This window comes from Plectropomus leopardus, chromosome 11, assembly GCF_026936395.1.
Source record: "Plectropomus leopardus strain MGB_pleo_1.0 chromosome 11, ASM2693639v1, whole genome shotgun sequence".
NCBI lineage: Eukaryota > Metazoa > Chordata > Actinopteri > Perciformes > Serranidae > Plectropomus > Plectropomus leopardus.
In genome coordinates, this window is record NC_142186.1 from 33,898,403 (window position 1) to 33,913,967 (window position 15,565).

Sequence of the window (15,565 nt, forward strand, 5' to 3'; positions counted from 1 at the left end):
CAAAAACAATCACGCAGACTAAGAACCTTTTTTTAAAATGAGGGAAATAATGACAAAGAACGGATATTTCAAGGTAAATTATTCCAGTCAGGAGCTCTTAATATAAAAGCTTTTTTTTACCAACTTCTTTAGACACAATGGGCAACACAAACAGGATGTAATCAGAGCGTCACTGTGACTCATTTGATGAATAATGAACAAAAACTGTATTAAGCTTTACATCTGGTGCTGCTAAGACTGAAGTCCTTTTACAATCATTTCATTTGCTGTTTTATTTTTCCTAAAAAATGTTGGAATTGACCCAAAAGAAGTCATATATTACCTGTGAAGATGTTAAATGTAAACTCTTCATTTTATTATAAATATCTATATTTATTTATTATTCATCAATTTATTTATTCAGAATTTTGAATAAACAGTATATTGTAATATATTTCACATGTTTAGAATTGGTGGAAATTAGTTTGAATTGTTGCTTCTCTCTAAACTAAAAGTCTTTAGTCCAGACCTGCTTTATATAAAAAAGACCCCTGTATTTCATGTCTTTTTTAAAAATTAGCCATTTATTTATTTAGAAAGAAACTTTTTTAGATTAAAAATGTCTTTTTCATGAGTGTCCAGGCAGCAACAAAAGTTACAGACGGACAACACGGAACAAAAACACAAAAATAGAATATACAACTCCTCCAGAACAAACAATATAAAACACGAAATAAAGTTACTACAAGGATGGACTAAAAAGTATATTAATAAAACGTAAAAATTAGAAAATTAAAAGAGCAGCTGAGTAACACCCTGAAGTTGTCATGTGAAAAAAACGACGGCCCGTCAAAACCGCAAACACAGAAACGGACATCTCTGTTTGGCGCTATGTTAATAATAATATGTCGGTTATATTGCAAACAGCAGTTTGTCTTGATGTTGGAGGTTCGTCCAAACAGAAGGTGACGGTTCGATTCCCTCCTGTTGTATCAAAATGCCTTTTCAGCAAACACACAGAGTGCGTCCTGTGAGGATAAGTCTCCTGTGGACTGCTCTGTGTCTACACACCTCCGTCCCCTTCACACTAACCCCTCACCCCCTCATCCATCCCTCCATTTCCACCCCCACTCCCCCCCCAACCTCTGCTTGGCCGGTGTGCAGTGATGCAGTGCTGTTCGCTGCTGTCGTTACCCGCCCCGGTCACCACTTCCCGTACAGCTCCGTCTGTGCGCGCTCCTCTACGCACTTCTTCACACTCTGACGGCTGGATTTTAAACCTCAGAGAGCTGAAGAGTCGGGAGGCTCTTTGGCTGCTGTTTGAAGGAATTCAGCAATAAAATATCCTTTATGATAGAGCAGTGCTTCATTTAGAAATAAAATTTACAAAATATGTCAGTTTTCTGCATCTATAACTGTGCGTGTGTCTCAGTGTTCAGTCTGTAAAATTCTGTTTAATTAATTCAAATGAATTAGTCGTCCCTTTTACATGGAGATGGCATGGGTTACATTTTTACACAGAAACAAAAAAAAAACAGCATCATGTTGCTGCGATGTTTGATTTTATACAGTATGCCGGCATCGTGGACACAAAACAGGTGTGACGTTCATCACAGCGTTCAGCAGCATCAGCGTGTGTCCTAAAATCCTAGAAATGTTCCAAAACATCCTAAAATTCTCAAAAAAAACTTTCTAAAATATGAGAAATGTCCTAAAATCCTACAAACATCCTAAAATCCCTAGAAATGTCCAAAACTCACAGAAACATCCTAAAATCCTAGATATGTCTTCAAGTACTGTCCTAAAATCTGAGAAATGTCCAAAAATCATAGAAACATACAAAAATCATAATCATTCTACAATTTTAGTAATGTCCCAAAATCCAACAAACCAAAAATCATAGAAATGTCCTAAAATCCTAAGCATCCTAAAATGTAAAATGTAAAAAATATTAGAAATGTCCTAAAATCCTCAGAAATGTCTTAACATCCTAGAAACGTCTTAAAATAGTAGAAATGTCTTAAAATAGTAGAAATGTCCTAAAGTCCTAGAACTGTCCTAAAATCTGAGAACTGTCCTAAAATCTGAGAAATGTCCTAGAAATCCCAGAAACATGTACAGGGCTGTTGCGACTGGCTCCTGGCCTGTCATCTTGCAAAAGTGGCCCCCAGACAAAAGCTATTGTTGAGTGTCCCCGCTGTGGACACATAAATATAGTGGACATTGGCCATAAACAGCTTTGTTCATCAGAGAATACCAATAAAAAAAGTTTACTAAGTTTGTAAAACAGCAAAAATATGAAGCTTTTCCAAAGGTAGGGCAGCATTTCTTCAACATTAGAAATATTTCTCACACACATCCTTTCACTTTTCAAAAACATCAGGTAGAGATGAGCGCAGGTGTCAGAGGCAGAGATGAAGGACAGGAAGGTGCCCTCGTCCTCCTCGGAGTTAAACTGGGTCCCGGCAGTCAGAGTACAGCAGCACTGGCCCATATTCTATATATAGAGCCCTCCTCTCTGATGGAGCTGGAACAGGGTGAAATGGGTCAGATGGCTGGACAACCTGAGGTCCTTGGCCTTGATTTTTCCAGGACCTGGAGCCGTCTGGCCATCAGCTGTCAGAGGTCGACTCGGGTGACGAGGCAGACCGTCTAAAGAGTAAAAAAGGAGTAAAAAACGTAGCAGAGAGCCTAGTTTCCTCTCAGGGGAGTAAGGTGGTGTTGAGCCCTGCAACACGTTGAGAAATGAATATTAGAGACGGAGAGCGATCTCACACACAGGAGGATGTTTCCCGCCGCTGGCGGTGACGAGCGCGTGTCAGTGGAGGTGGTGGGATGGAGCTGGAATGTCACCAATAACCCGCCGCAATAACCCGCTGCTGCGACAAGACTTTAACCTGGCATGACATGTGAAAGGCAACACGGCTTTTTGGCCTTTCCACCGAGTCACCTTGCATGCTAAAACTGAGCGCGCGCGTGTGTGTGTGTGTGTGTGTGTGTGTGTGTGTGTGTGTGTGTGTGTGTGTGTGTGTGTGTGTGTGTGTTTGTTTGTTTGCTGGAAGAGTTAATTTCCAAAACACTCTTTTTTTTATATTTTGAAGAAAATCCTTTTAATTTTGTAGAATATCTCCTTAGTTCAGGAAAAAAAAACCCATAAATGGTTGTATTTTCAATGCAAATGAACTTCGTTAAAGTTTTTTTCAGACATTAACAGTTTTTTTCTGTAATTTTGACATTAACCGTTAAAAAACCAGAGCATATTGGTTTGATTTCTTCCTCCTTTTTAAAATGACGGAAATCTCTCCTTATTAAAAATATTCTTCTTATAAAAAATAATCCTGGACTCAAAAAGTTAAATTTTCTTTTAACAAGTAGAAAAATCTTTGCTAAAGTATGAATTTAGTTTTTTATGTTAAGAAAGGTTACTGGAAAAGACTGTTTGTAATTTGATGCCTATATTCAGAAAAAAAAATCCATTATTAAATTATTTCTTCAGCACAGCTGCAGATTTGTTTAACAAAATATATTTTTGAGCCACAATGATGAGACAACATTGACAGTGCTGGTGATGCGTTCACTTTTATTTACTGAACTTGCAGTTTTTAGCACCAGAATGCTTTATTAGCACGTTGGAGTCGGACAGATGATATTTTATTAAACTGTGTAAAGTGTTTTTGGGAAGACTCTTCTTGTCGGTGTGACTGTGTGATTTTCACCTGCGGGCTCGTCGGCTCTGCTGCTGATCACTAACTGATCACCTGTCCGTCACTTTATACGTGTGTGTGTGCGTGAATGTGTGTGTGTGTGTGGGCAGGTGCACATTGGTCTAAGCCCCGCCTTCTTCCTGTCTCTCCACCAGTCCACAGTCCCACAGCCCACCTTCTCCATGCCAGTCACCGTGCCAGTGTCCAATCAGAATGCAGCGGCTGCGGCGGCGGCCCTCCAGTTCAGCAACAACCCCGGCGGCGCCCTGGTCACCACCACCTCCTTCGTCACCTCCACCCTCACAGACCCCCGCCTCCTGTCGCCACAGCAACCAGCTCTGCAGAGGAACAGTGTGTCGCCAGGGTTACCACAGCGACCAGCCAGCGCAGGTAAGAGACACAGCTGGACTGCTCTCTGTGCAGCTCCGCAGTGTGTTTGTCACATTTTCATCGAAATAAATTCAATGCCCTGAGCAGCTGACTGATCCAAACATCCTGTAAAGCTTTCAGATATTTGTTTTAACCCTTTGAAACCTGAGAAAAATTGGCTTGATTTCTTAAAAAAACAACAAAGACTTGGAAAAGTGCTTGAAAATTAACTGATTACGTAAAATAAGCGAAACATGTAATTATGACAATTAGAAATATAATTGTCTTTTTTCTTTTCCTATATCTTTTAACTGTTTTTTTGTGAGTAAAAATTGAACTTGATCAGGCCATTTTTACATTTTTTTTCAATCATTTTCTAAATCTGCTAATTTCTTGTCTAAATAAACAAATTTCTTACCAATTAGCTCATTGCATTTTTCCCTTTGTTTTTTAAAGAAATCAATTTGCTTAGGATTCAAAGATTATAACATTTGTGAAAGGCATCTAGATTAAACACAAGAAAAAGGATGTCGCTCCAGGTTTCAAAGGGTTAAATGCGGAGAGATCTGGTCGCACTCTCCTTGGGAAAAAAACAAAAAAAAAAACCCTGATGCTTCAGCAGCTGATGAGTTTTGCATTTCTGAAAGCAGTTTGACATAAATTGAGGAAGAATAAAAACCCCTCTGACAAAAACTCCAAACTTCTACAAAAGAAAACAGAAAGAAAAAGACTTCAGAGAGCCGCCCACACGCTTTGATTGACAGGTGCTCTGTTGCAGAGAACGCAAACAGCAAAGTGGAGACAAATTTCAAAAACATGAAGAAACTCCAGTTAATTTGATATTTTAAACGAGAGGTTTTTCATGCCCGTCTTTAGACTCACAGGCCTGTTTGTACTCTGAAAACTGACATCACATGAGTTTTATGCCGTCCACGAAAAGATCAGTGTAACATTTTGTTCCCCATCATATGTATATATACACACATGCATACACAGGTACACACACACATTAACACATACACATGCACATTCACTCATGCAAATACGTTCACGCATAGCATAAAACTTCAGATAAACGTCTGGTCCCGGTTAAACCAGCCCGCTGTGGCTCCACGTTGTGACAAGTAAAGGCCTGTCTCTATTAGAGGCTTGCTCTGGTTTCCATGGTTACCATGCAGGTTATTTTTATACAAGATCTTTGGATGTATAAAACCGACCTGCTGGAGATAACGTTAGTTAGCTGCTTAGATCACGCATACCAATATCTATTAAACTTTTGTCAGTACAGAAACAAAATATTAGCTCAGTGAGATTCTCCACAAACAGTCATTAAGTTAATTTTTCTGAAACCGTGAGCACCAAAGAAGACAGTATTATCAGCACAGTAAACAAATGAGATGCAAAAAAAGAAATTATTGGATAGAGAAGACTTTTTCTTTTTTTTTTTTGCAACTCTAAGGGAAAATGTCCAGTGAGCTATATTCATAATTATCATAATTATAATTTTAAAGCATATTTCCAGGTCATTTCTTACTTGGTTTTTTTCTGTTTAACTTTTATTTATTATTTTGTATCTATTTATTTGTTATCATTTTATTTTACAGTTTTTTAAAACTATTTTTATTATTATTATTATTATTATTATTATTATTATTATATTTTATTTTATTTTTAAATTTATTTATTTATTTGGCAAATTTTCAGGTAATATTGTACTTTTCACAGATTTGTTGCTAACCTCTGCATCATTTCTTCTTTCCACACATTCTTTAAATTTTATACATAAAAATACACGTACAAAAGTGCAAAAACTTTTTAAATTTTACACTGCAAAAAAAGAAGCCCCGTCTTAGTAGAATAATTTTGAACACAAAAAGTCTAATTTTCTTAAAATAAGTATGTGGTATATTTTTTATTCATGATGTTGAAATAAAAAACTTCAGTTGCTGCTCTAGAATAAAAAAAAATGTCAAAAACATATATTTCTTGAACCTTTCTTGAAACATATTAATTTGTGTTGGAAACTTCCTCTTGACATATTAAAATAAATGCACAAACAGTGTGGGGACCAGTGTTTAGTGTTGTCACCACATGTCAAAGTGCTGATATCAAACATTTATGATAATATAATAACCAACTTTATTTCAAAGACCTTTGTTTATTAGTAACATTTATTATTTTTCTGTCTGCAGAAACACAGTTTGTGTAACAGCAGCGTTTAATAGAGAATTTATCTGAATCGTCAGGCAGCAAAATGACTAAAGAAGTGAGTGTGTGTCGTGTATTGATGTCCGCTCTCCACACTCGGGTACCTGTCAGTCTTATAAGTGCATGCTGCCTCCTGATGACGCAAATCCATCACTTCTTGGACGGAGGCGGCTGCAGTCCTGCGTGCGCCCGCTGCCTCTGTGTGGCACGGCGATCCTTCACCCTCTGACTAAAAGGATTTGTGCCCCATTTTTGCGTCTCAGACAAGGTTACTTATCAAGCTTTGTTCCGACCAGCGTAATCTCATTGTAAGTCAGAATTAGGTGATGTAACGCGCAACAAATGCATTACAGCATCTTTCATAACATGCCGTTCTCCGAGGCAAGAGGGTTTCACATGGCGGTAATGGACGCCCCCCACCCCCCTCCTCCTCCTTATAACCTCAGCCGTGCAAATACTCAGCTCTGCCCTGCAATGCATCCCACATTAGAAGAGAGGGATCAGGTTCATCGAGTTTGATTATTGGTGTGTTTCCATGTGTCCATCCAGCCAGATATTTTACACTGACCCCTAATGACCTCCACTCTCTGCCCCTCAGCCAAAAACTTACTCTGGGAAATAAGTGTCAGCGCAAAAAAAAGAAAATGTTTGCTTGAGAAAAGATAAAAAAATAGGGAAAATACAAGAAATTACCTGAAAATTTGTATCAACAAAAAAAACAAGGAAGTAGGGCTGGGCAATAACGACATCAATCACAAAATAACTTTTCCTTGGTTGAAATATGAGAAGTAGTCATTTGAGCGTTGATAGAACACATTGCAGCCTTGTTTTGACAGACAACACGAACAGCCAATGATAATAAGAATAGCACCGCGGAGAAACAAATGCAGTGAACGACTCTTGAACAGCTGAGTGTTTGACAGCCACAGCACTGAAACAGCCAAATTTGTAGCGATGGAAAGTGAGTTCTTTGGACTTCAGAGACTGCTTTGTAATGATATTACATATCCGGCAGCCCGGGCCAACGCACGAACATGTCCGACAGCTCGGTCCAACGCGCGGACATGTCCGACAGCTCGGTCCAATGCGCGGACATGTCCGACAGCCCGGTCCAGCGTGCTGACATGTGCGACATCCCACTGCGACTGGAGCAGTTCCTGTCATTTTCCCTAGCTTTTTAAAAAATAATTTTCTAAATCTAGCAGTTTTTACCATCTGTGGGACATTTCTTGTCAAGTTGCTTTTTTTATGATTTTGAAAGAAATCAAACCTAAGATTGAAACTCTTCTGAAAGCAGCACGAGAAAACTGATGTCACTTCAGGTTTTAACAGTTCTGTATTTCAAATACAATATTCATCTTCTTCACAATTCAAAATGAGCCTGATGATTTTTTCTCTCTAAATATGACATAAGTATCACGGTGAAAGCAGCACTCACAAATTAAGTGGTAATGCAGAATTGATACCAATTATGATCCTTCAGCCAGTGAAGAGAGAGTCGATTGCAGTGGCACTTTTTTTTTAATGACTCACTTGATTTAATGATATTTCTCAGAATGGGATGTGCAGCGTTTCAGATTAGTGCTGTTCAGAATAACTGTTTGATATTTAATAAAAATGGACGGGTTTATATTTCATGTTAACGGCGTGTTCTTCTGCCACAGGAGCTCTATTAGGAGGAGATCTGGGGAATTCAAACGGAGCGTGCCCGAGTCCAGTCCGTAAGTAACCTTAACTTTTTGTTACTTGCTCTTAAGTTTTGCAGTTTGTATTGATACACACACATACACACACACACACACACTCACACACAAACACACACATTGCAAGTATGCTTCGTTCTGCTCTCATCTAACTTGACTTGATTTACTGACACAGCGATGCAGAGTATTTTATGTGTGGCAACTGGTGGTCACATGTGCACAACTCACACACTGACTCCAACACACACACGCACACACACACACACACAAAAGCACCTGTTGACTGGCGACAGCTGAGGGTCACAGTACAAGCTGCTTGTAAACAGTCCAAAGAACAGAGCGAGTTTCAGGTCGTTAGAGAGAAACAGCACGAGAGAGTCTGAAAAGAAGAACCAAAACTGACAGAAAGTTACATAAAAACTCCTGCGAGCTCCTCGGCTTTGTGTCGATGTTGTTTTCAGATTGTGACTCAGAAACCAGAATTTTGGAGAATAATCTCCAGAGTTTGATGATATTACCGACCTTGTTCTGGTTTCTGCCAGCTGGTACAAATACCAGAAACTGAGCTCCGCAGTTTGTTCCCGTCAACCAACGCGTGAAATCCAGACCAAGAGTTGCTCGACTAAATGAAGTGCTCGTGGTCTGTTTTTAACCCTTTAAAACTTTTCTTGTGCTACTTTCAGACGCCATCACAAGTATTTAACAGTTGAACTCTAAGAAAACTGGCAAAAAAAAGCTATGAGCAACTTAGGAAGAAATGTTCCACAAATTACAAAATATTAGCAACTTCAGAAGAATATTTTTAAAGATACTAGTAAAAAGAGAAATGCCAGAGGAAACCTATAATTATAATTATCATAGTTTCATATTTAAACTGATGTGTGTTTTGTGTGTGTGCGTGTGTTATGTGTTATGTGTTAGAAGTGTTATGTTTTTTAAGAAGTTTTAAGAGCTAAAGTCATTTCCTTTTTTGTTTTTTTTTTAATGTTTTTCTGGGAGTTTGTGTGTTTGTTTAGTTGGGGTTTTTTTTTTCAAATTTTCATGTAATTTCTTGTACTTTTTAGTAATTACTTGCTAATATTTAGGTCATTTCCTCTTTTATTGCGTATTGACTTTCATCCAATGTTTTTGAGAGAAGTTAAATCAATTCACTCAGGTTTCAAAGAGTTAATTTTATTAAAAATGACTGTTACTCTAGAAGCAATCTGATGTTAGAATGATTCTGACATGACTTCAGACTGAATTTTTTTTAAAGTTAATCTTTATACTGATACATAAAATACTCATTCAATAACTGTGATTTCAGTATCAATCAAAATATCAGTAAAAACTTGTGATTGTTATTTTTGCTGTCATGGCGCAGCCCGCCTGCAGACAGAGCTGTGATTGGTCGATTGTTGGGTCTGTGAGCTCAGCAGCAGACGTGTCTGAATCAGCGCAGAAAGTCTGAGATGTGGTTTATGATTCAGAGGTGAAAACTTTCACTGGTCCGTCACATCTTGAACTGGAAACCAGCTGCTTTGAGTAGAAAGTGCCGCCCGGAGCCAAATATTCGAGTCAGTAAAGCAAGAGTTTAACTCTTTGAAACCTAGATCGACATCACTGTTTTTGTGCTGCGTTCATACGCCTTTTACAAGATGTTGAACCCTTTGAAAACTTTTTCACTTCAGTTTGACTTTTTTTTTTTCGAAAACATGGAGAAAAAGGCAGTGAGCCATAAGAAATGTTTAACACACTGCAAGAAATTAGTTAAAGATGACAAGAAAAAAGACCTGAAAACTAGTTCTAAAAAAGGGGGAAAAAATAACTGAATGTCCAGAAAACATTATTTATACCTCTTATAATTATGTATTTAAAATGATGTTACAGAATACACACACACACACACACACATAAACACATATATATAGTACTTTTTCACTAATTTCTAATGTTTATGATAAAAAAATTTAAAGAAAAAATAATTTGAAAAAAGAATACAAGAAAATCACCTGAAAAAAGACTATTATGACTATTATTATCATTATATGACTATTTATCTATCTATCTATTTATCAATCGAATCTTAATATATATATGTAAATTTTTTTTATTGCTTATTTTCAGCTAATTTTTTCATTATTTTTATTTTTTAATTTTTTTTATTTAAAGATTTCTTGCTTATTTTTTGGGGCCATGTCTTGTTAAGTTGCTGATTGCCTTCTCCACTTATTTTGGCAGAAACTCAAAGTCATTAGCTGTGGTTTTTAAAGGGTTAACGTTACCGAGCTGAAAGCTCTGACAGCAGTTTGCTCCTCAGCTTCACTCTCTCCTGTCCTCACCCACTGCTCCTCCCCCCTCTCATCCTGTCTCCCTCAGCTGTTCCCCCTCGTCCTCTCTCTGGAATAATCTGCCCCCCCCCTCCGGTCCAACTGTCCCTTGTCTTGGCACAGGACTCTCCTCAGAGGTGACTTTGACACTGGCCAGAGCTCTGCCCTTAAATCCCATTAGCCCGGACAGATCCTGCCAGCAGCCCGCTCTAATACACACACTTTCTCTGCTTTCTATTTTCTCTTTGATAAACGTATTGTCTCAGCGTGAGGTGGGCCAAAAGAAATCAATACATTTATATTAACTTCCCTTCACTGTATCAGAGGAAAAGACGCCGAAGCCAAGTGTCCATATTGGTATTAGACTGAGGGCGATTAATGAAAGAGTGAAAAGGCTCTCTGAAGAGTATTGAGACCAGGTCTGTGGCGACTCTTTAAAAAGAGGAACTGCACTGTGATAAACGAGGTTCAACGTTCGTTTTATTGTCATTCAGTTCATGTGCACACATGAAAAGAACGAAACGAGTCACTGTGGTGCAGCAGCGTGCAAAAAGAGTAAGAACATACTAAATACCTTATTAAATGAATAAAAACAAGAAATAACTTCATACCTGCCATTTTTATTGCTTTACATGGATTAACTATGAATTAATCTTAATTTTTGAATGTGTAAAAAGCGGAGCGTGAGCAGCGCTGAATGTGTGTTGATGTGACTGATGTTGACTGATGTGTTCAGTCGCGGCACATCTAGAGTAACGACAGCTCGCCGATTTTTTTTACGTTTGCTGTGCGCGTGTCAGCAGTAATAGACGTGAAAACGGTGTTTTTATGATTATATTGACTCCAGACCTCTTTTTACTGCACTTTAAAAGTCTCTCTGTCACAGAAACACAAAGACAGCTGTTTTACTCAAACCGTAAAAAAAGGTAGAGCTGGATACCAGAAGAAATGAGCAGTTACTGGAAACTGTGCTGGCAGCAGTTTCCCTCATGGACGATCCAAACATCACTCGAAATTTGCCAAATCGTTATTCACGTTGTCTGGAAATATCGTGTAGGGATGAGACTGTTGTGACTTTTTCCGTCTCAATATTGAACAAGTTGATTTATTTAAAAACAATTTTGGCTGCTTTGTGACAAATCTGCTTCAAAAATGCCACTTTTTGCCCTTTGGAGTCGTTTTCTCGAGCAGTTTCTGTGTTTTGGGTCTTTTTCACGATGGTGACTGTTGAACAGTCTCTGCGTTAAATGTTGCGTTCAGGATCTCTGCAGCTCGCTGTAAAGTCACGACTTCTTCAACCTGACACCTCTTCATCCAAAATGCTGCTCAGGTGACCTGATCCACCTGGCTGCCCGCTCTCCTCCTTTACTCTCGGTCTCCTTCATTTCTTCTGCCTCTTTTTTCTTTTTTCTTCTCCTCTTTCCTTCCCTACTCTGTAGTTTCTTCATCTCATCTGTTTCTCTTAGTTTTCTTCCCATTCTCTTTCTTTCCATCCAAATTTTTCTTTTTTCTGCGCTGTCCATATTCATCCCTCTCCTCTAGCTTCCCTCTCTTCTCTCCATCTTCACTTCTTTTCCTCCCTTCTTCCTCCTCATCTCCCCATCTCCTTCTTTTGCTCTGTTGCCCTCCCCTTATCTCTCCTTCCTTCTCCCCTCTCTGTTTTCTCCCCATCGTCCTCCTCCTCCTCTCTTGGATCTGTCGTTCTCAGCTGTTGTCCAGGGACTCGGGGCTCCGGGAATGTCACCATTGACGTCACCCAGCATTCCACACATTCCCACGCCCGGCCTCGTGTAACAGGAGACATCACACACACACACACACACACACACACGTACACACACGTACACACACACGTAGGCGCTCATACACAGAGAGGAGCACATGTGGAAAAGTCCATACAAACAGTCCACATACATAAATAAAGCCGCAGATACATCGAAATATCTGTGTGACTCACTCACTCTCGGAATAGTGTGTGTGTTCATGCAAGCTTCAACACACTCTGTGTAAACATCACGCGCACACACACACACACACACACACACACACACACACACACACACACACACACACACACACACATTATAATACAGCTATCTCAGGGTTCAACAAGATACATAACAATATACCGTAAAACTTTGAATAAAAGTCTAGTCCCAGTTAAACGCTCGGTCTGTTTGACCAGCCCGCTGTGGCTTCACATTGTGACAAATAAAGGCCTGTCTCTATTAGAGGCTCGCTCTGGTTACCGTGGTTACCATGCAGTTCATTTTTATACAAGTTTTTAGGATGGATAAAACCACTTTATTTAAACTTTTGTCAGTATGGACACACGTTTAGCACGGTAAGATTCTCTACGATCGTTCAGTTCGTTTCACTGAAACCATGAGCACCAAAAAATGAAGTACTACCAGGAGAGTAAATGAGAGACGCTAAAACAGTTTTAATGAAACAATTTGTTTGTATTTCTATATTTTTATTTTCTTTAAATTGTATATTTCAATGCATTTTATGGAATTCTTAGAATTTTATAGAATTTTTTCCAGATCATTTTTCACTTTGCATTTTAACTTCCCAGTTTTTTCCTTGTGCCATTTATTTATTTATTTATTTATTTATTTCTGTATTATTTATTATTTTGTACTTTGTATTTTTTCATTTTGTAGTTTGTATTATTTTAATTTTTTTTATTTAGTTTGTATTTCTTTCTTTTTTTATTTATTTTATATGATTTGATTTCTATCTTTTTATTTTCTTGAAATTATATGTTTAAAATTATTTTACAGAATTGTTAGAATTTAGAATTTTTTCCAGGTCTTTTTTTTTTAACTTCCTTGTTTTTCCTCCTCATTTATTTATTTATTTATTTATTTATTAAAATTTTCAGGTAATTTTCCTGTACTTGGGTCATTTCTTCTTTTGTTGCTTAATACTTCTTTCTGATGTTTTGACAACAATCAATAAAGCCAATTTAGCCTTTTTTTTATGTTTAGAGAATAGTTTGATTTTATTTCCATCTTTGTTAAGCAAAAAGTTTAATGTGAAAGGAAATAAAAGCCTGTCAGCCTGCTGAGTTCAGGGGCGAAAGCATTATTATGGTAAATTATGTTAAATATTTCGCAGAAATATCTTCCGTGAATGAAGCGTCCATGTTTTCACAGATACGAGTGTAAACTTTTAGTTGATCTTGACCGACACAGAAGCATAAAACCACAGGGCAGTACATGTAGTTTGCAAAATGTATTTGATTTTCTTTGGACCACGATGTTCTCAATAACTTATTTCACGTGTCAGCGAATAATACAACTACCAAGTAACTTCAGATGAACACAGCGCAGATCCTCGACCTCTTTTCTGTTAACTCCTCACTTACATCTCTCCTCCTCTCTGTTTTACCTCCCACTGCGCTGCTCGAGAGGGAGTGTGATGTTCATTTGTTGTTGTCAGGTTCACTGTGTGTGTGTGTGTGTGTGTGTGTGTGTTTGTGTTTGTGTGTGTGTGTGTGTGTGTTACTGAGATGAAGCAGAGTCACATGCCGCTGTTGTCTGGAGGCGGCGTCATGGAGAAACGCTATCTGCTATCACACACACACACCCTGCCTGCCTGTCCAGAGGAAAATCCGTGTGTGTGTGTGTGTGCGCGTGTGTGTGTGTGCGCGCGTGTGTGTGTGTGTGTGTGTGTGTGTGTGTGTGTGTGTGTGTGTGTGTGTGTGTCAGGGCTGGGAAAGTCCCTGCTGTCCTCCTCTTATTCACACACTGATTGTTTGAGTCGAGCTCTTATTTTGACGTCAGGCTGCTGTCTGCTGGAGTCTTGATGTCAGGACACCCAGAATCCCCAAATACACCTCCGCCTTTTTATTTTTATTTTTTTTAAACTTAATTTAAAAAAACACAGCTCATTATCCCAAATCACTGAGAATAAAGTATGAAAGAAACTGAGTAGCAGGATTGAAAAGCAGCTTAATTAATTAATTTTTCTTAACCCTTTTAAACCTGGAGCAACGTCATTTTTCTTGTACTGCTTTTTTTACTGCATTTAGGGTTCATTTAAAAGGGGACACAGCATATCAATGATCATCAATATAAAAATACAAATGTAAATATGCAACAGATAGCAGGACAGCTGATTTACATCTGCGGTCCCTCGGCAGCTAACAGACAATAGAAATAAGGACAGAAAAAATAAAGAAAAGAAAACAATATAACAATTCATGCAGAGGACATTTTTTCAAGTACTTCAGCATTTGAACTTTGAGCAAATTGGTGCCTTTTCTTTCAAAAACATGGGAAAAAAGGCAATGACTAACTTGGTAACAGATGTTCCACAAATTGGTAGATTATTATTTATTTATTATTTATTAATTTTAAAGCTGGGGGGAAAAAAATTAACTGTCTTTACAATGATCACAATTACATATTTAATTTAATTTAATTTAATTTTCTCTAAAGCACTTCTTCCAAGACTTGTTTGTCTTGTTATTTGTTGTTTTTTGCTTGTTTTCTTTTTCTTCTATTTCCTCTTCTTTTTTTGCCAAATTTATCAGGTAACTTTCTTGTAGTTTTTACAAATTTATTGCCAGTTTTTGGATCACTTCTTCTTTCATTACTCATCGACTTCTTCCCATGTTTATGAAACAAATGGAGCCACTTTGCTCAAGTGTCAAAGGGTTAAAATACAAACCACCCTAAAAGTGGTGCCGACATTACACTTAAAGAAAAAGAAAGTCTTTTTTTCCATCTTTCTTCTCTTCCCTCCTTATTTTGAAGTAACTAAATGCGTCAGGGAAATGTTTCAGAATAAAAGTTTTATTTGGGAAAAGTAGTAGACACAAGTGAAAGCTGACAGGAATATACAAACTTAACTACTCCCAGAAAGTACTTAAGTACTGTAATGATTACTATGTTACATGACACCACTGTGCGCGTGCGCACACACACACACACACAGACACAGACACACACACACACACACACACACACAGGTGCTTCCCTGTGACTGGAGCGTGTCATCCATCAGGTGTTGTTGTTTCTTACAGGTGAAGTGTTGCGTTGCGTCGCAGGACGCTGGAATGTGGACGGTTGTGCAGTTTGAAAGGAGGGTGCGTTCAGCAGACGTGACGTTGTGTAATGTTGCCCGTCATGTTGCTGGAATTCACCTGTGAGAAAGAAAAGAGAAACACAGAAAGTAAAAGTGCTGCACGCTCTGAAGCCTTATTCAGTTATTAACCCCTTAGGGACTGTTTGGTGCATTTTTCATTCTTTTTTTTGGGGGGGATAATTTGTCTTTGTTCATG

General features: G+C 38.2%; 1 protein-coding gene across 11 annotated transcripts in view; it reads left to right on the forward strand.

The window, feature by feature from the left end:
- mef2d (myocyte enhancer factor 2d) overlaps positions 1-15,565 on the forward strand; it is a 121,152-nt gene that overhangs the window by 81,928 nt on the left and 23,659 nt on the right. For all 11 annotated transcript variants that reach the window (XM_088084680.1, XM_042489858.2, XM_088084682.1 and 8 more), the window contains exons 5-6: positions 3,839-4,073; positions 7,925-7,981. In XM_088084680.1, the coding sequence (XP_087940806.1) occupies positions 3,839-4,073; positions 7,925-7,981 (292 nt within the window). The remainder of the gene's footprint in view (positions 1-3,838; positions 4,074-7,924; positions 7,982-15,565) is intronic.